This window comes from Zeugodacus cucurbitae, chromosome 4 (assembly GCF_028554725.1).
Source record: "Zeugodacus cucurbitae isolate PBARC_wt_2022May chromosome 4, idZeuCucr1.2, whole genome shotgun sequence".
In the NCBI taxonomy this organism is placed as follows: Eukaryota; Metazoa; Arthropoda; class Insecta; order Diptera; family Tephritidae; genus Zeugodacus; species Zeugodacus cucurbitae.
The window spans coordinates 28,011,965-28,034,550 of NC_071669.1; the positions used below are offsets into that span (position 1 = coordinate 28,011,965).

The 22,586-nt window shown below is 35.1% G+C and overlaps 1 protein-coding gene across 3 annotated transcripts in view; it reads right to left on the bottom strand.

Moving 5' to 3' along the window:
• The window catches only part of LOC105218931 (MOXD1 homolog 2), a 167,761-nt gene that overhangs the window by 35,833 nt on the left and 109,342 nt on the right, over positions 1–22,586 (bottom strand). For 2 of the 3 annotated variants that reach the window (XM_054228397.1, XM_054228398.1), the window contains 4 exons: positions 10,350–10,625; positions 10,068–10,253; positions 4,240–4,435; positions 2,878–3,047 (listed from right to left, as the gene is read on the bottom strand). In XM_054228397.1, the coding sequence (XP_054084372.1) occupies positions 2,878–3,047; positions 4,240–4,435; positions 10,068–10,253; positions 10,350–10,625 (828 nt within the window). Of the gene's footprint in view, positions 1–2,877; positions 3,048–4,239; positions 4,436–10,067; positions 10,254–10,349; positions 10,626–11,021; positions 11,210–12,195; positions 12,375–22,586 lie in introns of all 3 variants that reach the window. The other variant, XM_054228399.1, reaches the window with a different exon arrangement.

Sequence of the window (22,586 nt, forward strand, 5' to 3'; positions counted from 1 at the left end):
CCATAATAAACCAACAAACCAGGCAGTTGGAATCAATCACAAACTGTGTGCTGAATTAAAAAAAAATAGCCTTGCTCCAAGCTGAAAACCAGTACTTGAAAACCAAAAATATAAATTCGACAAAGAAAGACACACATGAAAGTTTTGAAACAGATGAGGAAGAGCTTGCCCATGAAACAGATTGGATCATGAAAAAAGACCCAGTAAAAAAAGAAATGCTGAACTATCTCCTCAGCGTATTGTGCCAACTACGTCAAATACCACAAAAACAGGCATAATTGATCAAAAAGAAGAAAAAATCTCACGGCCTCCACCAATAATGATATCAGGTATAATATTTACAATATTACGAATAAGGAAGCTAAAAAAGGTTTTTCTATCAAATTATTATTAAGAAGTAACATTGTCTATAATATCAATACATCAGACGCTGATGATTACAGATAGTTAACCAAAATCTTATCTAATGAGAGTTTACCATGGTTTTCTTACGAGAATAAGCAATCGCGACCAATTAAAGTAATGGTCAAAAACTTACATCACTCAAATAAGCCAGAGGATATAATGTTTGATTTTCATGAAAAAAGATTCAAATCTATAAAGGCAGTTAACAAACTTAAATGGAAAACGAAGGAGCCGCTAGATATGTTTCTTCTTACCTTCGAAGCAACTGAAAATTACTCATACTCACAATTACTGTGGCAAGCAAGCAAGATGTGTGAAATGTGCTATGGAATGCAAACGGCTTAATTAAACACCAAAATGAACTAATATCGGAAACTCATATTAAATTTAGAAATTTTGCAACATATCATGCAATACATACGAATAATTGTGCACGAGGAGGAGCTGCCATTATAATAAGAAGCAATATTAAACACCACCAAGAAAACAGCAAACCTGCAGATGAATTTCAAGCAACAACTATAACGATAGATAGTGTCAATAACTTGTCTCTTTCTGCGGTTTACAGTCCTCCAAGACATCAAATAAAATGCGATAGCTACATAGAACTGATCAGTAGCCACAAAAACCGATTTATCATCGGCGGTGACTTTAATGCGAAACATACCCATTGGGGATCGCGACTATAACCACAAAAGGCAGGTTATTAAAACCTCTTCGAATGACTGGGTACAGTTCTATGTCTACGGTGAGTTATTGAAAATGCTTTTGAAGAAAGAAAAGTTTGTTTGGCCGTCTTTCTCGACGTTTCCAAAGCTTTTTATAAAGTTTGCCATGGCGGACTCCTAAACAAAATTAAGGTGCTTTTACTAACAGAATATTACAATATTTTAAAATCATACATTTCGGACCGCTTTTTTCGAATTAAACATGGAGATATGTACTCTGACTTAAAGGAAATAAAAGCCGGTTTTCCTCAGGGTAGCTTGTTAGGTCCCATTCTCTACTTACTTTTTACGTGTGATCTACCTAACGATGACAATTGTACTACAGCAACATTTGCCGATGACACTGCTGTTTTGACTGTCGGTAAAACACAGACTGAATCAACTATCAAATTACAACAACACTTAAACAAAATTTATGAATGGGCATCCAAATGGCGAATAAAATTAAACGAAACTAAATCAGTACATGTGGATTTCACCTACAATAATATCAGATATATGCCACTGTACATAAACGGTGTACAAATACCATATCACAACACTGCGAAATACCTTGGTATGACTTGAAACTTAAATGGAGAGCACATGTTAAAAAAAAAGAAGAATTAGAAATAAAATTCAGAAATATGTATTGGCTATCGGGCAGAAACTCTGCTCTATCCACATTTAACCAAGTTCTTATTTATAAGCAAATACTCAAATCAGTTTGGACTTATGGTATTCAACTTTGGGACTACTCAAGCCCCAGCACTGTCGCACAAATTCAGCGATTTCAAAACAAAATTCTAAGATGCGCCGTCAATGAAGATCACGTCAAAGATCTTGAACGCGATCTCGGAATTGACTCAGTTGCCGCATCAATCCACAAACTTGCAAAATCTCACATGGAAAGACTTACTCACCATGTGAACACCGAAGCCTCTGCTCTTGTCGCTCAAAGCGAATGGAAAGAAAGACTTAAACGCAAAAAGCCGCACCACCTTACGCAGAACCTTCCTGTTACTAATTGTCTTTTATAGAGATATTTTGGAACATATGTACATACATACATATGTTATTCAAGTAACTCCATCGAGGGTTGAATCTTATAGGTAGGCGTTACATACTTTTAGGGCACTTCCTTACAGTGTCGCTCAAATATTTTTGGTACTACTAAAAATAAGTTACAACCATTTGAAGATACAGGTGGAAAAGCATTTTAAAACGAGTTTTCTATTGCAGTTGCTTTACGGAAGTGTTTAATGTAGGCCAATTACAAAACTAAATTTTATTATTTTATTTATTGGGTTTGCATAATTTCATATTATTTCTCTTGGTCTGCTTTTATTTTTACATTGATGTTATTACGCATTTTTGTTAAGTGCGTCTTTGCATTTTAAATTCCCCGCTATATAAGTATGCACAGCTTTTCTATAAAAGTATACTTTCATTAAAGATATGTATTTATAGACATATGTTGTATACTTTTAAGCGCATCTTTTTGCTGAGTTGCACACACTTCTGATCGCCTTCTTGCAGTGGAAAAAGTTACAAACATACAAAGAAACATACATACATGTGAAGCTAATAAAAGCGTATTAAAAATAAAGAACTCGATATGGTATTTTGTTTCTCGTGATCCAATTTTTTAAATCATGATACTATCTCATAGTGGCTATATCAATGCTTAGAAGCTCAGAAGACTAAAAATATAAAATATTGCATAATAATCAGTCAACAAATAAATATAAAGTCCCATACATACCTGCCGAAGCTTAACCTTTTTGCCAATTTGGTGTGTTCGCATCATCACCGCAAAAATGTTTATTCCCTGCGCAGGAAAAGCATAGGCTGTACAATCTTCAATACATTGGCCTTCAGAGATTACTTCCCTTTGACCGGGAGGAATTATGTGTCGCCAATTTGGATCCATACCTAAAAAAGCGTGTTCGATATAAATATATTATATAATATAATTCAATAAACAAAAAATCAATACGCCCTTAAATCGATTGAAACAGTTAAAAGTATGTATTAATAAAATCTTTATGAATACCTACAATAACGGGTTATCCATTTGCTTGAGTTATTTCCTTATATTTTTAGTACAATATTTGTTGACTGTAGCAATATTTTATTTTCATTTCCATTGCCACCTCACCATGCTCACATTGATTCCCATTACAATTTCAATTTTCCAATTTCGACTCTCACAACTCGCACAATACCACATCAAAAGTATCCTTTCGTGTTTTTAATACGAATTTCGATTGACGTGCACGAAAGCACAGCATGAAATATAAATTCGGTTATATTTTTGACGAAATTATCGCGCGAAAATATCCATGCTTGGCCAGGTGAAGTTGCGCTAAGTATAATTTCCGCGCCAAACTTCCATTTTATATATCTATGCACATACAGTGTCTCACAACCAAAGTGATGCAACCGTACAAGAAATACTAAAGCAAATATTACTTAAAAACTATAATTACCATTATAATTAAAAAAATTAATTACCACTTTTTAGCGGCAGATATGCACATTAAATGTATGCTTTAAAAAAATCAGTCAATTAAAAAATCAATATAAGTTTGTCCATTCGTTCAGTGTAGCCATTGTCTATGCAATTTTGCCCAATGCTGTTGTGGCTTCCGGACAACGAGTACAATGTGGAGCTCGAAAGGCGGAATTTGCGCCAACTCAAGTGATGTAGTATAGGGTTGCGTGTAAGGTCAGGTAAAAGCGAACTTCAACAAAACCAATATTTTCAATTACATAAAAAGTGAAGGAAAATTGTTATTGCTGTCCATTCTGACGATTTCATTTCAGTAAACATGAAATTAAGAACGCAAGCACACGACAATAAGTAGGGGGTATAATGTAATATATGTACTTTTTTATTTTCACTTTTATTTTAAGTGTTGTCATTGCACTGGCACTGGTAAATAAAGCGATTTTGGAACAGGTTTAGTGGCACGCGATCAGACTGACGAATGATTGCCATTCGTGTTCGTCAACAGTTATTCATCTATGTAACATTTGGGACAGATCTTCAGTATAATCAATATTGTACTATTCTATTAACAATTATCCTAATACGAAGTGCTTAAAATTATTGCATAATTACCAATTGAAAGAATGCCAGCGTCATTCGGACGCAGTACGTGGGTGAAGTAAATTCTTAAGCCGGAATTATCAGCCATTTGACGATTATAGCTCTGGAAATTATTAGGTTGTAAATTGTTGTAGTGTGTTTCCATCAGATAATATTTGGCAACATCGGATTCGATGGGGTAACCCGCGTCCTCCGGAAATGTAAAGCCCTGTAAAAAAATGGAGAGAACAATGAAAGTGACGTATGCGTGTGTCAAACTATTTCAGGAACGAGAATGGAACCCGTTATAGTTGAGCAAAACTTTTTCTTATGAAAGTTCATAAAATATAAATTAAAAAAAGCTGTAAAATATAGTTTTATGCACAGTTTTAATTATTTACATCGCATAAAGTTTTTTGTACATAAATAAAAACATTAATTCTGTAATTTTGTTGGTTGCACTTTGCTATTGTTTGGCTCTTGACGTCTGTATCTCATGCCTTTGTTACACGATTTATGAAATCCATTAGAGTAATAACATTTTTTTTTCTCCTCCATACCATATATAGGGACTCTTTTAAAATTGTGCCTCGATAGTAAAATTTTGAATTTTTTTATTATGCCCTGTTCGAGAAGTTCGTTTTATGGAAGGAAATTTGGCGTCAAGAGTTCGAGTAATGGAGATCTTCGAGTTATGGAAGAAAATTTTTATGAAATTTAATTTCTATCCTATTCCTATTGCTTATACAAAAGTTCGAGTTATGGAGATCTTCGAGTTATAAAGTGCTGCTCAGGAACTATTGACAGACGTTTCAAATGTCTAGAAGAATATGAAAAAAACTTTAAACAGCGAAAAACAGTACAATTATTATTATTATTGGTTAGTATTCTACTAAGTCGGCAACTAAGATCAAGGAATTACCCTGAGTAAACACAATATTTTCAAACGTTTCGCGTACAATCAAAAATGCAAAACATATTTAGCGTTTAAAAATGATGAAACATCCACTTCTGAATGCAATACGCAAAGAAAAACGGCTTCAATTCGAGGAAGGGTACAAGCCTTGGATTGTTCATTCTGAAACTCGACTCCAAGAAAATGTTTGAAAACCATAATTTCGTTAATTTCTTTTAATCTTTTGAAGATTATCCCTGAAATATCATTGAATAACAATGGCTTTTGCATATCATCTTTTGTATAACTGAATCTGAAATAAAAGCTCTAAACTGAATGTTATTGTAAGTACGGGTGCGTCGAGCCTATTGACGAGGAGTGTATGTATGCCGAAATAATTATGTGATTGTTTTGATTCATTTTTGTGCAGATTCGGTCGTTTCACTTTCGAAAAACTTTCTCAACAGTGAAAATTACTTCCACGGCGGTTGACCGCCCCTGAAGAAGCCTATTGAATATGTTGAGCCAAATTTCTTTAGCTCCCCACCCTATTGTTAATAAGCTAAAGCAAACTCTGAACTGATTATTTTTATACCCTCGCAACAAAAGTTACTATTATAGTTTTTTTTTCAATATTTGTTTATTTATTGAATCTGCTCTTTGAAGCCTAACAATAAGTTATAAAATCCTAATTTTAATTAAAACAAGTAAGGAAAGGCTAAGTTCGGGTGCAACCGAACATTTTATACTCTCGCAATTTATTGAAGAAATTTAACCAATACATATATGCGGAATAAAGCTATTTTTGAACAAGTAAGGAAGGGCTAAGTTCGGGTGTAACCGAACATTTTATACTCTCGCAATTTATTTATTTAACTTTATTTATATTATACATATAATACACAATTTGACCCACATATTCGTCATATATATTGTATAAAGTCTATTGAAAGTTAGAAACCCTAATATTAGGTTAGAAGCACCGAGGTCCCGTGTTCGATATATGGGCCTTAAAAACCTATGGTCCGATTTCGGCGATTTTTAGAATGAGGCTGCCACACTATAAACATAGTATTTGTGCAAAGTTCTGCACCGATATCTTCACTAGTGCTTACTTTATATATTGTAAAGTAACCGATTCAGATCGTCTTCAAAGTTCTGGTATATAGGAAGTAGGCGTGGTTGTGAAGCGATTTGGCCTATTTTCACAACATATTATTGGGATGTAAGGAAACTATTACAAACCAAGTTTCATTGAAATCGGTCGAGTAGTTCCTGAGATATGGTTTTTGACCCATAAGTGGGCGATGCCACGCCCATTTTCCATTTTGTAAAAAGATCTGAGTACAGCTCCCTTCTGCTGATATCTTAATTTTTACTCAAGTTACAGCTTGCACAGACGGACGGACGGACGGACGGACAGACAGACATTCGGATTTGAACTCCACTTTTCACCCTAATCACTTTGGTATATATAACTCGTTTAGTTTTGGGTGTTACAAACAACCGTTATGTGAACAAAACTATAATACTCTCTTAGCAACTTTGTTGCGAGAGTATAAAAACCTATAATTAGGTATATGGGAGCTAGGAGAAGATACTTTTGAAAAACCTACAATGAGGTATATGGAAATGTTATGACCCGATTTTAATAATTTTTGGAACAGAGAAACACTATTAGAATTATAAAACAATTTCCTCTGAATTAAATTGAGATATCTGAGAGATTTACCCATATTTTCGGTTAAAATTCATCCTTAGGCGCTGAGTTCAACATGTTCGATATCTGGGGCCTTGAAAAGTTATGCTCCGTTTTCGACAATTTTTTCACAAGTGAAGCCAAAGATGATATGCACTAATTGTGTAAAGTTTTATTCCGTTATCTTCATTGGTTCCATATGTTTACATTATAAAGTGAAGGAATAAGATGGATTTCGAAATTGAGTTACCGATTTCGCCCATTTTTTATACGTGTTATCAGGGTGTCAAAAATATTACATACCGAATTTCATTCGAATCGGTCGAGTAGTTCTTGAGATATGGTTTTTGACCCATAAGTGGGCGATGCCACGCCCATTTTCCATTTTGTAAAAAGATCTGAGTACAGCTCCCTTCTGCTATTTCTTCTGCAAAATTTAGTGTTTCTGACGTTTTTCGTTAGTTAGTTAACCTACTTTTAGTAATTTTCAACCTAACCTTTGTATGGGAGGTGGGCGTGGTTATTATCCGATTTCAACAATTTTCATGGTATGTGGTGGGGTATGTTAGAGAACCGACTGCAGAAAGTTTGGTTTATATAATTTATGGCTTGGTTGTGACACTTTATGTGTTTTTAGTTTTCGCCATTTTGTGGGCGTGGCAATGGTCCGATTCTGCCCATTTTCGAACTTGATCTTCTTATGGTGTCAAGGAATATTTGTACCAAGTTTCGTCAAGATATCTTAATTTTTACTCAAGTTACAGCTTGCACAGACGGACAGACGGACGGACGGACAGACATCCGAATTTCAAATCTACTCGTCACCCTGATCACTTTGGTATATATAACCCTATATCTAACTCGTTTAGTTTTAGGTGTTACAAACAACCGTTATGTGAACAAAAGCAACTTTTGTTGCGAGAGTATAACTAGACAAGCTCAACCAAGTGATTGAGTTGTTTTGGTGAAACGTTGCTCTTCAGTGTATTGGCATATCTCTTCTTTTTAGACGTGATTGATTATAAGAATGTACTAAAGCATTAGCCAATGGGTTTGTGTGATCTCGGAGTTTGGATAAATATTTGTTTCTACTGTTCTCTGCTTCATTCTTTACCATGAGAATACCAAGATCTTTATGGATATTTTCATTACGCATGTACCATGGTGAGCACGTGATTGTTCTAAGCATTTTTGATTGGAATCTCTGAATTATATACATAATGGTTGCACAGGTCGTACCCCACAGTTTACTGCCGTACATTGAAATCGGTTTTATGACCTCGGTATTTTGAAATTGTTTTTGTTTGTTAGATGAGTCTGTGATATTAACATTACATCTATGATTTTTCAGACAGAAATCTAATAAGTTCCAATTTATGTTGGTTAATACCGTTAGCATTCCATATATAGATATTTAGTACGCTCATTTTTATACTCTCGCAACCTGTTACACAGAGTATAATACTTTTGTTCACATAACGGCTGTTTGTGTCACCAAGAAATATAAGAGTTAGATATGGGGTTATATATACATAAATGATCAGGATGACGAGTGGATTTGAAATCCGGATGATATCTTAATGAAACTTGGAACACACATTCCTTGGCACCGTGAGGAGGTTGCTTTCGAAAATGGGCAAAATCGGTCCACTGCCACGCCCATAAAATGGCGGAAACCGAAAACCTATACAGTGTCCTAACTAAGCAATAAATAAAGTTATGAAAATGAAATTTGGAACATAGGATCCCATTAGGGAGGGGCACATTTGGATGTAATTTTTTTGGAAAAGTGGGAGTGACCTCGCCCCAAATAGGTTTTTTGCATATAACTCGCAAACCAATAAAGCTATATAAACCAAACTTTCTGCAGTCGTTTATTTTAGCCATTTCCTTATACAGTCCAAAAATGAAAGAATTCGGATAATAACCACGCCCACCTCCCATACAAAGGTTAGGTTGATATTACTAAAAGTGGGTTAACTCTCTAACGAAAAACGTCAGAAACACCAAATTTTACATAAGAAATGGCAGAAGGAAGCTGCACTGAGATTTTTTTACAAAATGGAAAATGGGCATGGCGTCGCCCACTTATGGGTCAAAAACCATATCTCAAGAACTACTCAACAGATTTCAATGAAATTCGGTATATAACACTTTCTTGACACCCTGATGACACGGGTGGAATATATAACTCAATTCTACTTCCCATATAACTCAATTTTGAATTCTTTTGATTCGTTCACTTTATTATACATACATATATACATTAGGAACAAATGAAGATAGCGGCATAAAACATTACGCAAATACTGTATTTGAGTGATGTCACACTTGTGGAAAAATTGTCAAAATCGAACTATGACTTTTCAAGGCCCCTGATATCGAACATGAAGAACTCAGTGCCTAAGAGTAATTTTTCACCGAAAATATAGGTAAATCCCTCAGATATTTTTATGTAATTCATTCCCTCTGATTTTTTTTCTTATAACAGTTCTGTACCTAAAATCATATGGTCATAACTTCCCCCAGATCCCATATACCTAATTATAAGTATTATTAAATTAAGTGAGCGTATAGTCATCGATACATTGTATCTTGGTGGTGAAAACGAGTGAAATCGGTTTAGGAATTACCTCAGTCCCCATATACTATTTATGATGATTTTCGTTGTTCTATTAAACTTTATGCCGAATTTATGGGTAAATTTGTGTGTTATCTTAATAAAATTCCTTCAATAAATTGCGAGAGTATGAAATGTTCGGTTGCACCTGAACTAGTCCTTATTTGTTTTTATATAAGGTTTACCAATATCTGAAAATTACACTACATACAAATTACGAGGGTATAAAATGTTTGTTTGCACCTGAACTTGGGCCTTCCATATTTGTTAACAAATCCATTTATTTGTCTATACTTCAAACTATCAACACACATTCAAATCTAGTTAAAATCAATATTCTTAAAACAATGAGCCGTTTAAGAGCATATACTGTTATTTCAGATTTATTTTTAACGGATATATTTGTGAATCGTAAATTCTCAATCAAAATTATTTCAATTGTTTACCACAATACTCTCTATTTTTTGCATCTTGCACCCATGTTCCGATCATATATATGTGTAATTTATAATATATACATATCTTTTCAAAAGATTGTACATGGGTATATGCACGTATGTATTTATAATCGATATTGGATGATGGCACAATAGTCCTCAAAATATTGAATCTCAAGCCTCATAGTATGTAATTTCAATTGAACTTACCTCCGAACCGCGAGACCATGATGAGACAATAGCATTGCACGCTAAAGGCATATCACGATTGCCAATACATTGTCGTCCCTGCTCTCGTGCCATTTTCTCAAGATCTGGCAGTGATCCTTGACATTCGTACAGCGTAATTTGTTGTAAATAATGTATGCTTGCCGATGAGTCATATATCGGTTCGTACTGCAAGGTATTTACGTTTTAATCAGATTATATCACACGATATTAAGCAAATGTATACACGTAAATATTGAATGCAATGAGCGGATAACAACTTACCTTTATAAGATGGTGTTTTCGATTAATATCTTCTAATTTGAACATTTTGCACCAAGATAATGCGCTGTCTCCGTTTGGAAGTGCTACATCTTCATTTCGTAGCTCCATTTGTCGTATTTGATCATCTTTACGAAAATGAATGTGTGCCCTTTGGGTAAGAACCATTGGATGATATGGTCGAAAAGCGGAGTCCGGATCAGGTAATGTTCCAGATTGAACTGATCCATGAGGTGGATCGCGGCTTTGATACATATAAATTATTCGCATAGTATTATTCTATAAAAAAGATTTCCATAAATAATTTCCTTTCTATAACAGTTCTTAGAACGAAATGAACAATGGAAGTTAAAGTCAAAACACACTTTTAACTTTATTAACAAATACTTATGACCGAAAATTGTGTTTCTTTTTCATTGTTGTTTTTATCACACTTTTTGTAGTTTCCAACACAAGATTTATACATTAAATCGATTAAATCTATACTAATATTATAAAGCTGAAGAGTTTGTTTGTTTGTTTGTTTGAACGCGCTAATCTCCGAAACTACTCGTTCGAATTGAATAATTATTTTTGTGTTGGATAGTCCATTTATCGAGGAAGGCGATAGGCTACATAGCATCAGGAGCGAAGAAACAGCGGTAAATGTGTAAAAAAACGGGGGAAATTATTTACCTTTGAGGGCTTCCGTTCCTTGCGCTGCGAAAGCGGTTCAAGATTAGATACGCTAAGGATCGAGAACGGTTGGACCATTCTTGATGAAATGTTCAGAGGTTGTTCTTTGTGGATCTTGGAAGGTTTAGTTGGAAAATTGTAAAATTCCAAAACGTGACTTTTTTCCATACATTTTTTTTTCAATCTATCTATAAAAAAAACAATTCGGTAAAGTCGGAAATTGGCAAGTAGCAACAGAGAATTCAGAATTGCAAATGAACGGTGACATCTACAATGAAACATTGAAATTCATATGCCATCACCAAATCGTCAAATTAGAGATGTACTGAATCGTGCATACGACAGTATAACTTTGGAACAACAAGTATAAAGAAATGTTCCATTATTTAATGAGCACCAAAAGCTTTTATTCTTGATACGCACGGTGGAACTGGGAATCCTGATTGATTCTGATATCATTGATTTTGGCAACAATACGATCGCAAAATGGCATTACGTTGGCTCTCGCATCTACGGGAATTGCAGCAACGCTACTTGAAGTTGGAAAAACGGCACATTCGACATTGTAGCTTCAGTTAAACATGCAAACCTATGAAACATCTATGAGATGAGCGCAATTTTCTAGAAGCACTTGACAGAACAATGAAAGATCTGTGGAATAATAATCGTCGCTTTGGTGGCGTAATGATACTGTTATTGACGAACACATTCTGTTATTTCGAAATCAACAACGGCGGAGGAATTGAACGCATGTCTCAAGTCATCGTACTTGTGGCGGCACGCGAAAACCATATGATTGACCATGAATATGCGGGTGTTCCTGCAACAGGAAAGCACCGCAGAAGATTTACAAAAAACTGGGAAAATTCTGAAAATCAATCCGAACATTAGCCAAATTTATCGTAACTATGATTGGTTGAGTGCACGCAGATTTATAAATGCCAAAAATACCGATGACGATGATTTAATTTTTATGACTTAAAGTCAACTTCCGGGAGATTTGTGTTCATACACATCGATCGATCATGTTGAAAATGAAGACGAAGCTGTGAATTATCCAGTGAAATTTCTAAATTCTTTGTCATTATAATGCTTTGTCATTTATTATGCTTCGCAATCTTCAAGCAGCTATCGAATAATGTAATAGTTGCAAGAATTTTTTAAAGGGACTTACAAGGGGGCAGAATGCTTGATTCCACGAATTTCTTTGAGTTCCAACGATTTGCCATTTCAGTTCAAATGTATTCAGTTTCCAACGAGACTTGCATTTGGGATGACAATCAACAAGTCTCAAAGACAGTCGCTGGAGGTGTGTGGCATAAATTTCATTCACGAGTTGAAAAACCATCTTCTCTGTACATTTACGCACCGGAACAGAAAACAAAAAATGTTTTTTATTAATCTGAGTTACATTGAAAAAATATTTAGAAAAATCGCAAATAAATGTTTTCCAACACTATACAAATTCAACTTTGTTTTCAAAACAAATAATTTCACGCAGTGCAACGACTGCGGAGTCAGCTAGTAGCTAGATATTTGTGTATAACACTATATCTATTTGATAAATTAATTTCGATAAATTTTAGGTGAAACAAACAACCTGTAAGTGAACAAAACTATGTATATCATGTTGCGGAAGTATAAAAAGTATATTATACAAGACGAGGGCTTATGGAAGCAAGGAAATTTGCTTCTCATAACATAGTATGTATATACCTATATATTTTCTCATAGTTCCTAGATGGAAAATAGGGCCTCTATGTAGATAAATAATAAAAAAGTACTGAATAACAAGGATAATCACTAAGGATAATAGTTGACTTTCTAGTTTTTAATTAAATATTACATTAAAAACGTCAAAACTCAAGAATAATTCAGCTTAGGAGTAGGCTAATTATTGACATATGTTTCCCTGGTTGATGAAAATGAGTTAGTCCAACAAATCTATAAAGTAAATTAAGTAGATTTGGAGAAACTGGCCCTAAGTATTTTAAAACAGAACTCTTAATGCCGAAGTAATTATTGAATACTCTAACTCGAGTATTCTGTCTGTGATTTGGCACTTCAAACATAAACAAAATACATAGTATCCGTGAATTCTATCATACCATAGTTTATATGCATTCACGTAAACAATGAAGGCGGCCTTTAATTTCCGAATGATAATAGTATGTAATTCTTGTTGCGAAAGCGTGGGTATATACATTTAATTTGCTTTATTGTGTATCATTATATTTATGCGCGCATATGTATAAATTCACTTGTATATAAGAACGTTAATATATGCACGTGCCACGTATATAAATATGTGTAAACGTATATGTATTTAGCTTTCACTATTTAGACTTTGCACTTGCATCGGAACATCGGCGCATTCGTCATTACTTTGTTTTACAGGGTGACCGAATACATTTGAGAAGCCATTTGAATCCATTTCGTCTAAGTGCCACATGTGGAGCTGTTAAGTGTGACTGTAGTGTTGCTGTATTAACAGCGGTTCTGACAATTGACTAGCCGCCTAACCGTCTAGTGGCTTTGTTGCTTGTCCATTTTCAGTGGACACAATACTTTAATTAACAATTCAACACAACCCCCTGGAGCGTCGCTCGCGTACATTCCGCCCGATCCGTTGGAAAAAGTACAACCAAGTGGAAATGGGGTGGATGACGAGTTCCACATGTGTACAATGAGTGGATGGAAGTTGAAAAGTCATTACTGAAAGCAGTAGGCGAGGAAAGACACATGCGAACATGTTTTCACTAAAGCTTTTATTTGCATGTAAATATGTATCTAGTCCGGCACCTGTATGTACCGCATACATGCTGTTGAGAAAAAACACAAGTAAACACAAGTACACAAGTAAATATAATGAAATTAAAAAAAATCAAATAAAAGCAAAGCGAAAAGAGGTTATGTCGGGGTGAAAACATCATGAGGTAACAACCAAAAATTAATGAAAACAAACAAGCCATGACCAGTTGTGGCTGAGGCAGTTATCGTGACTAAAGACCGACAGGATTTAATGGCCGAAAGGAAAGCGTTACTTTTATTGCTGTCAACTTTAACGCAACTCTCGACTTCGACGAAGGCAAACGAAAGTTTTTTGGGTTTATTTTGTTAGCTTTCTACATAACCAATGTCGAGATCGAGTAATTTGCTTCTGTTGGCTTTACCCTTAATGTTGAACTCAACTACTCTTTGAAATACAGTAGAACTTCACTAACTAAAATCACCATAATCCCCAAAAAACTTCGATTTAGGGAGACTTCGAGTTATAGAATTTTCATTAAATCATATAATTTTTCAAAAAACTGTAAAATATAGATTTCGATACAGTTTTATTAATTTATTTCGCATAAAGTTTTATGTACATCCGTTAAAACATGTTTTCTGTACTTTTGTTTCTTTCAGTTTTCTATTGTTTGACTCTTGTCGTCTGTATCTCATGCCTTTGTTAGATGATTTATGCAATCCTTAAGTGTAATATCATATTTTTTGTTCGTCTCCATATGATATAGAGAGGCACTTTTAAAATTTTGGCTCGATAGTAAAATTTAAAATTTTGTATTATGACTTTATAAATATACAAATATATAAAAATACTTCTATTTTAATTATAAAGCTTATAATTGTTTTCTATCCGTCGCAATACTAGGAAAATCAAAATTTGAATCTGAGATGAAAGTGATTTCTCCAATTTTATATTTATTTAAATTTTTGTAAATAATTATGTACTATATAATGTAATTTTGTTAATTGATTTGATTTTACACTGCCGCATTTGGATCTGATTCACATCAAATAATTCAAAATGGATTCATGCCCAACGGTTCGCTTTGAGAATATGCTGATGTACATAAATTACAATTTTTATCCATTATCCTTTTAAGCCAGGAAAAATATTCCATATTAAAACTCTCCGCGCGACAAATTTATTTTGCTTTTTACTCTTGAAAATGTATGACAGAGTAGATTGGATTGAATTGAATTGGGTCCATATACATAGTTAGGGGTTGGCGTCAGGCCGTGCGTTTTGCTCTTTCTATGTGCACTACTCGGTCACTAAATACAAGTGAAAAGGGAATGAAATTTTTTGTGCAATCACTTGGAGCATTAGTCACGCTGTATGCGCTTCATTAAGTGGCTGTAATGCCCAGTAGTGTTTGAAGGAGTTGGGGTTTGAGGACTACGAGAACATTGCTTGGCGTCAATTTTGCCGTTTGTGGGTGTGTGGTTGGGTGAAATCAAATTGACATATTTTATCGCAGTACTTTCGCTGTACGAGTACTTTGTTTGCAAAAGTTATTTGCCATAACCGTCCACCCAGTCATTTCTCACCCTTCCTCTTATAAATATTTTTATTCCTATTTTGTTAACTTTTCCAGATTGCGCGGTTACTAAATTGGCACATAAGGTTTGACTTCTCAGCTTGTTTGCTTGTATAAAATTAATTTATTGAAAGAAATATGAGAGCAAGACATTTGTGGAAATAAAATTTTGGGTTTAGCAAAAAAAGAAACATTTACATATACACATAAATAATTCTTAAACACAACCACTTATACACCCTTGTTTGAAGGGCCCCCATTTAGGAATAAACTTTTTGTGTACTAAAATTTCATTTCGTTGATTAACTAGTTCATATTATGCATGAGTGGGCAGTAGACGCAATTATGAATTCTAGTTATGTTTCTGTTCTTTGAATTCGCAGTGGATCTACCCATAGGACTGATCTATTCTGCGTTTTGTTAACTAATATAACATTTGTTGTTTTCTTCTTTTTTTTTAGTTAAAAAATGATCGCCATTTCGTTTATTCTTTTTATAGCACAGTAGCACTCAATCCACACCAATTATATCAATTAAATTATACATAAGTGGTACTCTCTCAATCATAGCAATAAATGTTTGTTTCCTATAAACAAACGAGCTTATAAAGGGCGATTTTTTAAGAGCTTGATAACTTTTTAAAAAAAAAAAACGCATAAAATTTGCAAAATCTCATCGGTTCTTTATTTGAAACGTTAGATTGGTTCATGACATTTACTTTTTGAAGATAATTTCATTTAAATGTTGACCGCGGCTGCGTCTTAGGTGGTCCATTCGGAAAGTCCAATTTTGGGCAACTTTTTCGAGCATTTCGGCCGGAATAGCCCGAATTTCTTCGGAAATGTTGTCTTCCAAAGCTGGAATAGTTGCTGGCTTATTTCTGTAGACTTTAGACTTGACGTAGCCCCACAAAAAATAGTCTAAAGGCGTTAAATCGCATGATCTTGGTGGCCAACTTACGGGTCCATTTCTTGAGATGAATTGTTCTCCGAAGTTTTCCCTCAAAATGGCCATAGAATCGCGAGCTGTGTGGCATGTAGCGCCATCTTGTTGAAACCACATGTCAACCAAGTTCAGTTCTTCCATTTTTGGCAACAAAAAGTTTGTTAGCATCGAACGATAGCGATCGCCATTCACCGTAACGTTGCGTCCAACAGCATCTTTGAAAAAATACGGTCCAATGATTCCACCAGCGTACAAACCACACCAAACAGTGCATTTTTCGGGATGCATGGGCAGTTCTTGAACGGCTTCTGGTTGCTCTTCACCCCAAATGCGGCAATTTTGCTTATTTACGTAGCCATTCAACCAGAAATGAGCCTCATCGCTGAACAAAATTTGTCGATAAAAAAGCGGATTTTCTGCCAACTTTTCTAGGGCCCATTCACTGAAAATTCGACGTTGTGGCAGATCGTTCGGCTTCAGTTCTTGCACGAGCTGTATTTTATACGGTTTTACACCAAGATCTTTGCGTAAAATCTTCCATGTGGTCGAATAACACAAACCCAATTGCTGCGAACGGCGACGAATCGACATTTCACGGTCTTCAGCCACACTCTCAGAAACAGACGCAATATTCTCTTCTGTACGCACTGTACGCATTCGTGTGGTTGGTTTAATGTCCAATAAAGTAAACTGAGTGCGAAACTTGGTCACAATCGCATTAATTGTTTGCTCACTTGGTCGATTATGTAGACCATAAATCGGACGTAAAGCGCGAAACACATTTCGAACCGAACACTGATTTTGGTAATAAAATTCAATGATTTGCAAGCGTTGCTCGTTAGTAAGTCTATTCATGATGAAATGTCAAAGCATACTGAGCATCTTTCTCTTTGACACCATGTCTGAAATCCCACGTGATCTGTCAAATACTAATGCAAGAAAATCCTAACCTCAAAAAAATCACCCTTTACATATAATAATATATAATTATTATTTTTAAATCAATTTTCAGTAATATTTCGTTCGAATAAACCATTTTATTCTCAATTTTCATAAAATCTATCTAAACGTTCCAAATATATGAATAAACATCCATTTATTTCTCTCCCTGTCTGTTATAAATATGTTTAATCGCATTCTATTAACATTTTAAGATCGCGAAATTGCTAAATTGGCATATATCAACAATGATTGTGTACTTAAAATTGTTAAATTAGTTGGCTCAATTGCGAAGCTCATATCGGGCATATTTGGCCAATGCCTTGTACTTCTTTCACGAGTCACTTAAATCAATGTTTAGTCTTTTACTTTTAGATTTCTTTAAAGCTTAATATATAAATTCTACTGTCCACCTTATAAAACACAGTTTGATTCATATTTTATTGATGCAATCATTCCTCGTGAAAATAATATAAAATCTGGTATAAAGAAATCCATTATTTTTGCATTAAAAGAAGGTTATATTTGGCATTCATTTAGAATGATTTTGTTTTCTCCGACAACTTTAAACTACATCAATCGCCATAGACAGGAATTTGGTGGCAGGCCCGATCAAACCACGCTGCCGGAGCTTCTGTCGATTCACTTTGAACATGAGTGGTTTGTACATAGAAAAACCTTCTTGACCGTCAAACCTAGCTTGACCACTGTTTGTGCTGTCTCACCTCGATTCCACTACGACATTGTTGTCTTGACATTTTCGTCAACAGTCACCATCCGATTCAGAAATGTATTAATTTTGTTGAGTTTCAGCAGAGATTGGCAGATGAAAATACTCCTCATAAAAATACCAATCGTACTTATATTTACAACGCGACATACCTAATAGTAATGCCATCTATTGAAAAAATAATGAAATTCTTTTTACTATTTTCCTATGTATATTGGCTTCAAAGCAACTAATTCGCCTTAAAGAAAAAAATGACAGCTACAGTGACAATGTGAAAATGGTCCATCTGTAACCCAAGACTTTTAACTGCGAAAAAATATGTAAAAGTAAAACTAATGCTAAAAATTTAAATAAGGATCATAAGTTCACTTCATTCACAATATAAATACAACAAAAAATGTCTTTAATTCAATTGCATTTTTCTTTAAAAATTCATGTCACAGTGAAAATGGTCCACTGCTAAAACAATTCTTCTTCTTCTTGACTGGCGTAGACAACGCTTACGCGGTTCTAGCCGAGTCTACAACAGCGCGCCACGCATCTCTCCTTTTGGGAGTTTGGCGCCAATTGGTAATACGAGGGCTGCTATATATATTTCTGGCCTAATAATGAAAATAGGAATATTTATCAACGAAAATGGTTTTATTGTTTTTCAAAATATTCTCCATCAAGATTTATACACTTTTGCATGCGTCAAACCAATTTTCGAAGCACTTTTAAATGACAAAACGTTCTGAGTGATGTTATGCTAAAAAATGTCAAACTTTCTAATGGAAATGTCTGATTGCACCTGGCAACACTTAGTGTTGCTTAGGCCAGAAATATATATAGCAGCCCTCGTACCAAGTGATGACACGTCTTTCTCCACCTGGTCCTTCCATCGGAGTGGAGGTCTCCCTCTTCCTCGGCTTCCACCAGCGGGTACTGCATTGAAAACTTTCAGAGCTGGGGCGCTTTCGTCCATTCGAATAACATGACCTAGCCAGCGTAGCCGCTGTCTTTTTATTCGCTGGACTATGTGAGGGACTTGTAGAGTTTAGTTTTTGTTCGTCGAGAGAGTGATTCTGCGTTGGATTTCAAGGCTGACATTATTATCGGTGTTGATGCTGGTGCCTAGGTATACGAAATTATCTACAACTTCAAAGTTATGACTGTCAACAGTCGTGGGAGCCAAGACACGAGTGCGCTGACTGTTTGCTTGATGACAGGAGATATTTCACAACCAGACCCATTCGCTTCGCTTCCCTATCCAGGCGGGAAAAAGCAGAACTAACGGCGCGGGTGTTATTTCCAAAAATATCAATAGCATCGGCGTACGCCAGTAGCTGTACACTCTTATAGAAAATATAAGATATATATATATACATCTGAATCGTCAAAACCATTCCTCCGCAGTTCGAAGTGATAGAGTACCATTCCCCAAAACACCATTAATATCATGGAACGTTTCTCCAGCGGATTTGCCTTTAGCGAAAGAAAACTTTAAAATAGCGCGAATTTCGGCGTTAGTGAACTTCATATTTACACGTCAATGAAGGCAATGTCCAAACTAATCATGCATAGCGTCGCTTTGTAGGTTATGTTAAGACCTTTCAAAGGTGTGTAGTATTGTCAGATACGAGCTCTGTAGCGCTTTATACATAGCCACGAAATTCAAAAGACAAAAATACAGAAGGGAGATATTTACTAATTTATTAAATAAATTTCGTAATGAAATTTGAAATATAATGAATAAAAGCAAGTAAATAAATTGGAAATGAGAATCGTGTACCTGTGATCCCCAAAAAAACAAAATCTTCGTATAAAGCCATTCATAAGCAACACTAACCGATAAAGAAGATTTAACTTTGTGATAAGAAAGAAAATGAAGACGATTATTTCCGGAATTCTGTTATTTTCTGATTGTGGTGAAAATTTAATTTCTGTTAATTCTTTTTTGTAATAGTTGTAGGGGACTTTGACCAAAGTATAGACTTATTTCATTAATATATTAGGTATGAAACAGAAGATTATTTCAAACCTTCGTCTAAACGTAAATAAATGACCATCTAAAGATGAATTGACTTCTTCTTCTCTGAAAAGAATTTCTCCTATATTATTTATTAACCTTTATTAACCTTTCTTTCCCTTGCCCCCAAGGAGAGAAGCCATCTATACCTAAAGAACATTAACATAAAGCGGAATTTAAGAGGAAAACCAACTCTGAGTCTGGTGTCAAAACTTTAGTCGTTAAATAATACATGATATATACACAGTTGTATATTTGGTCAAAATTAAAAACTGGCGAAATTAAAATAAAACAAGTAAGGAATGGCTAAGTTCGGGTGCAACCGAACATTTTATACTCTCGCAATTTATTGAAGAAATTTTACTAAGATAACATTCAAATTAACCCATAAATTCGGCATAAAGTTTAATAGAATAACGAAAATCGTCATAACGGGTGATTTTTTTGAGGTTAGGATTTTCATGCATTAGTATTTGACAGATCACGTGGGATTTCAGACATGGTGTCAAAGAGAAAGATGCTCAGTATGCTTTGACATTTCATCATGAATAGACTTACTAACGAGCAACGCTTGCAAATCATTGAATTTTATTACCAAAATCAGTGTTCGGTTCGAAATGTGAAATCCGCTTTTTTATCGACAAATTTTGTTCAGCGATGAGGCTCATTTCTGGTTGAATGGCTACGTAAATAAGCAAAATTGCCGCATTTGGGGTGAAGAGCAACCAGAAGCCGTTCAAGAACTGCCCATGCATCCCGAAAAATGCACTGTTTGGTGTGGTTTGTACGCTGGTGGAATCATTGGACCGTATTTTTTCAAAGATGCTGTTGGACGCAACGTTACGGTGAATGGCGATCGCTATCGTTCGATGCTAACAAACTTTTTGTTGCCAAAAATGGAAGAACTGAACTTGGTTGACATGTGGTTTCAACAAGATGGCGCTACATGCCACACAGCTCGCGATTCTATGGCCATTTTGAGGGAAAACTTCGGAGAACAATTCATCTCAAGAAATGGACCCGTAAGTTGGCCACCAAGATCATGCGATTTAACGCCTTTAGACTATTTTTTGTGGGGCTACGTCAAGTCTAAAGTCTACAGAAATAAGCCAGCAACTATTCCAGCTTTGGAAGACAACATTTCCGAAGAAATTCGGGCTATTCCGGCCGAAATGCTCGAAAAAGTTGCCCAAAATTGGACTTTCCGAATGGACCACCTAAGACGCAGCCGCGGTCAACATTTAAATGAAATTATCTTCAAAAAGTAAATGTCATGAACCAATCTAACGTTTCAAATAAAGAACCGATGAGATTTTGCAAATTTTATGCGTTTTTTTTTTTTTTTAAAGTTATCAAGCTCTTAAAAAATCACCCTTTATATAGTATATGAGGGCTGAGGTAATTCTTGAACCGATTTCATTCATTTTCATCAGCAAGGTACACTATATCCAAGACGATACCCTCACTTAATTTTGCTAAGATAGCTCACATATTAACCAATACATATATGCGGAATAAAGCTCACCGTATTTTTGAAAAACCTATAATTAGGTACATGGGAGCTAGGATAAGATACTTTTGAATAACCTACAATGAGGTATATGGAGATGTCATGACCCGATTTTAATAATTTTTGGAAAAGAGACACACTATTAGAAGAAAACAATTTCTTCTGAATTAAGTTGAGATATCTGAGAGATTTACCCATATTTTCGGTTAATATTTATCCTTAGGCGCTGAGTTCAACAGGTTCGATATCTGGTTCATTGAAATGTTATGATCCGTTTTCGACAATTTTTTCGCAAGTGAAGCCAGAAATGATATGCACTATTTGTGTAAAGTTTTATTCCGCTATCTTCATTGGTTCCTTATGTTTGCATTATAAAGTGAAGGAATAAGATGGAATTAAAAATTGAGTTATAAGGAAAGTAGTCGTGGTTGTAAACCGATTTCGCCCATTTTTTGTCCGTGTTATCAGGGTGTCAAGAAAATATTATATACCGAATTTCATTCGAATCGGTCGAGTAGTTCCTGAGATATGGTTTTTGACCCATAAGTGGGTGATGCCACGCCCATTTTCCATTTTGTAAAAAAATCTGAGTACAGCTCCCTTCTGCTATTTCTTCTGCAAAATTTAGTGTTTCTGACGTTTTTCGTTAGTTAGTTAACCCGCTTTTAGTAATTTTCAACCTAACCTTTGTATGGGAGGTGGGCGTGGTTATTATCCGATTTCAACTATTTTCATGGTGTGTGGTGGGGTACATAAGAGAACCGACTGCAGAAAGTTTGGTTTATATAGAGTTAAATACAAATAACCGATTTGTGGGCGGGGCCACGCCCACTTCCCCAAAAAAATTACATCCAAATATGCCCCCTCCTAGTGTGATCCTTTATTCCAAATTTTACTTTTATAACTTCATTTATGGCTTAGTTATGACCCTTTATGTGTTTTTGGTTTTCTCCATTTTGTGGGCGTGGCAATGGTCCGATTCTGCCCATTTTCGAACTTGATCTTCTTATGGCGCCAAGGAATATTTGTGCCAAGTTTCGTCAAGATATCTTAATTTTTACTCAAGTTACAGCTTGCACAGACGGACAGACGGACAGACGGACGG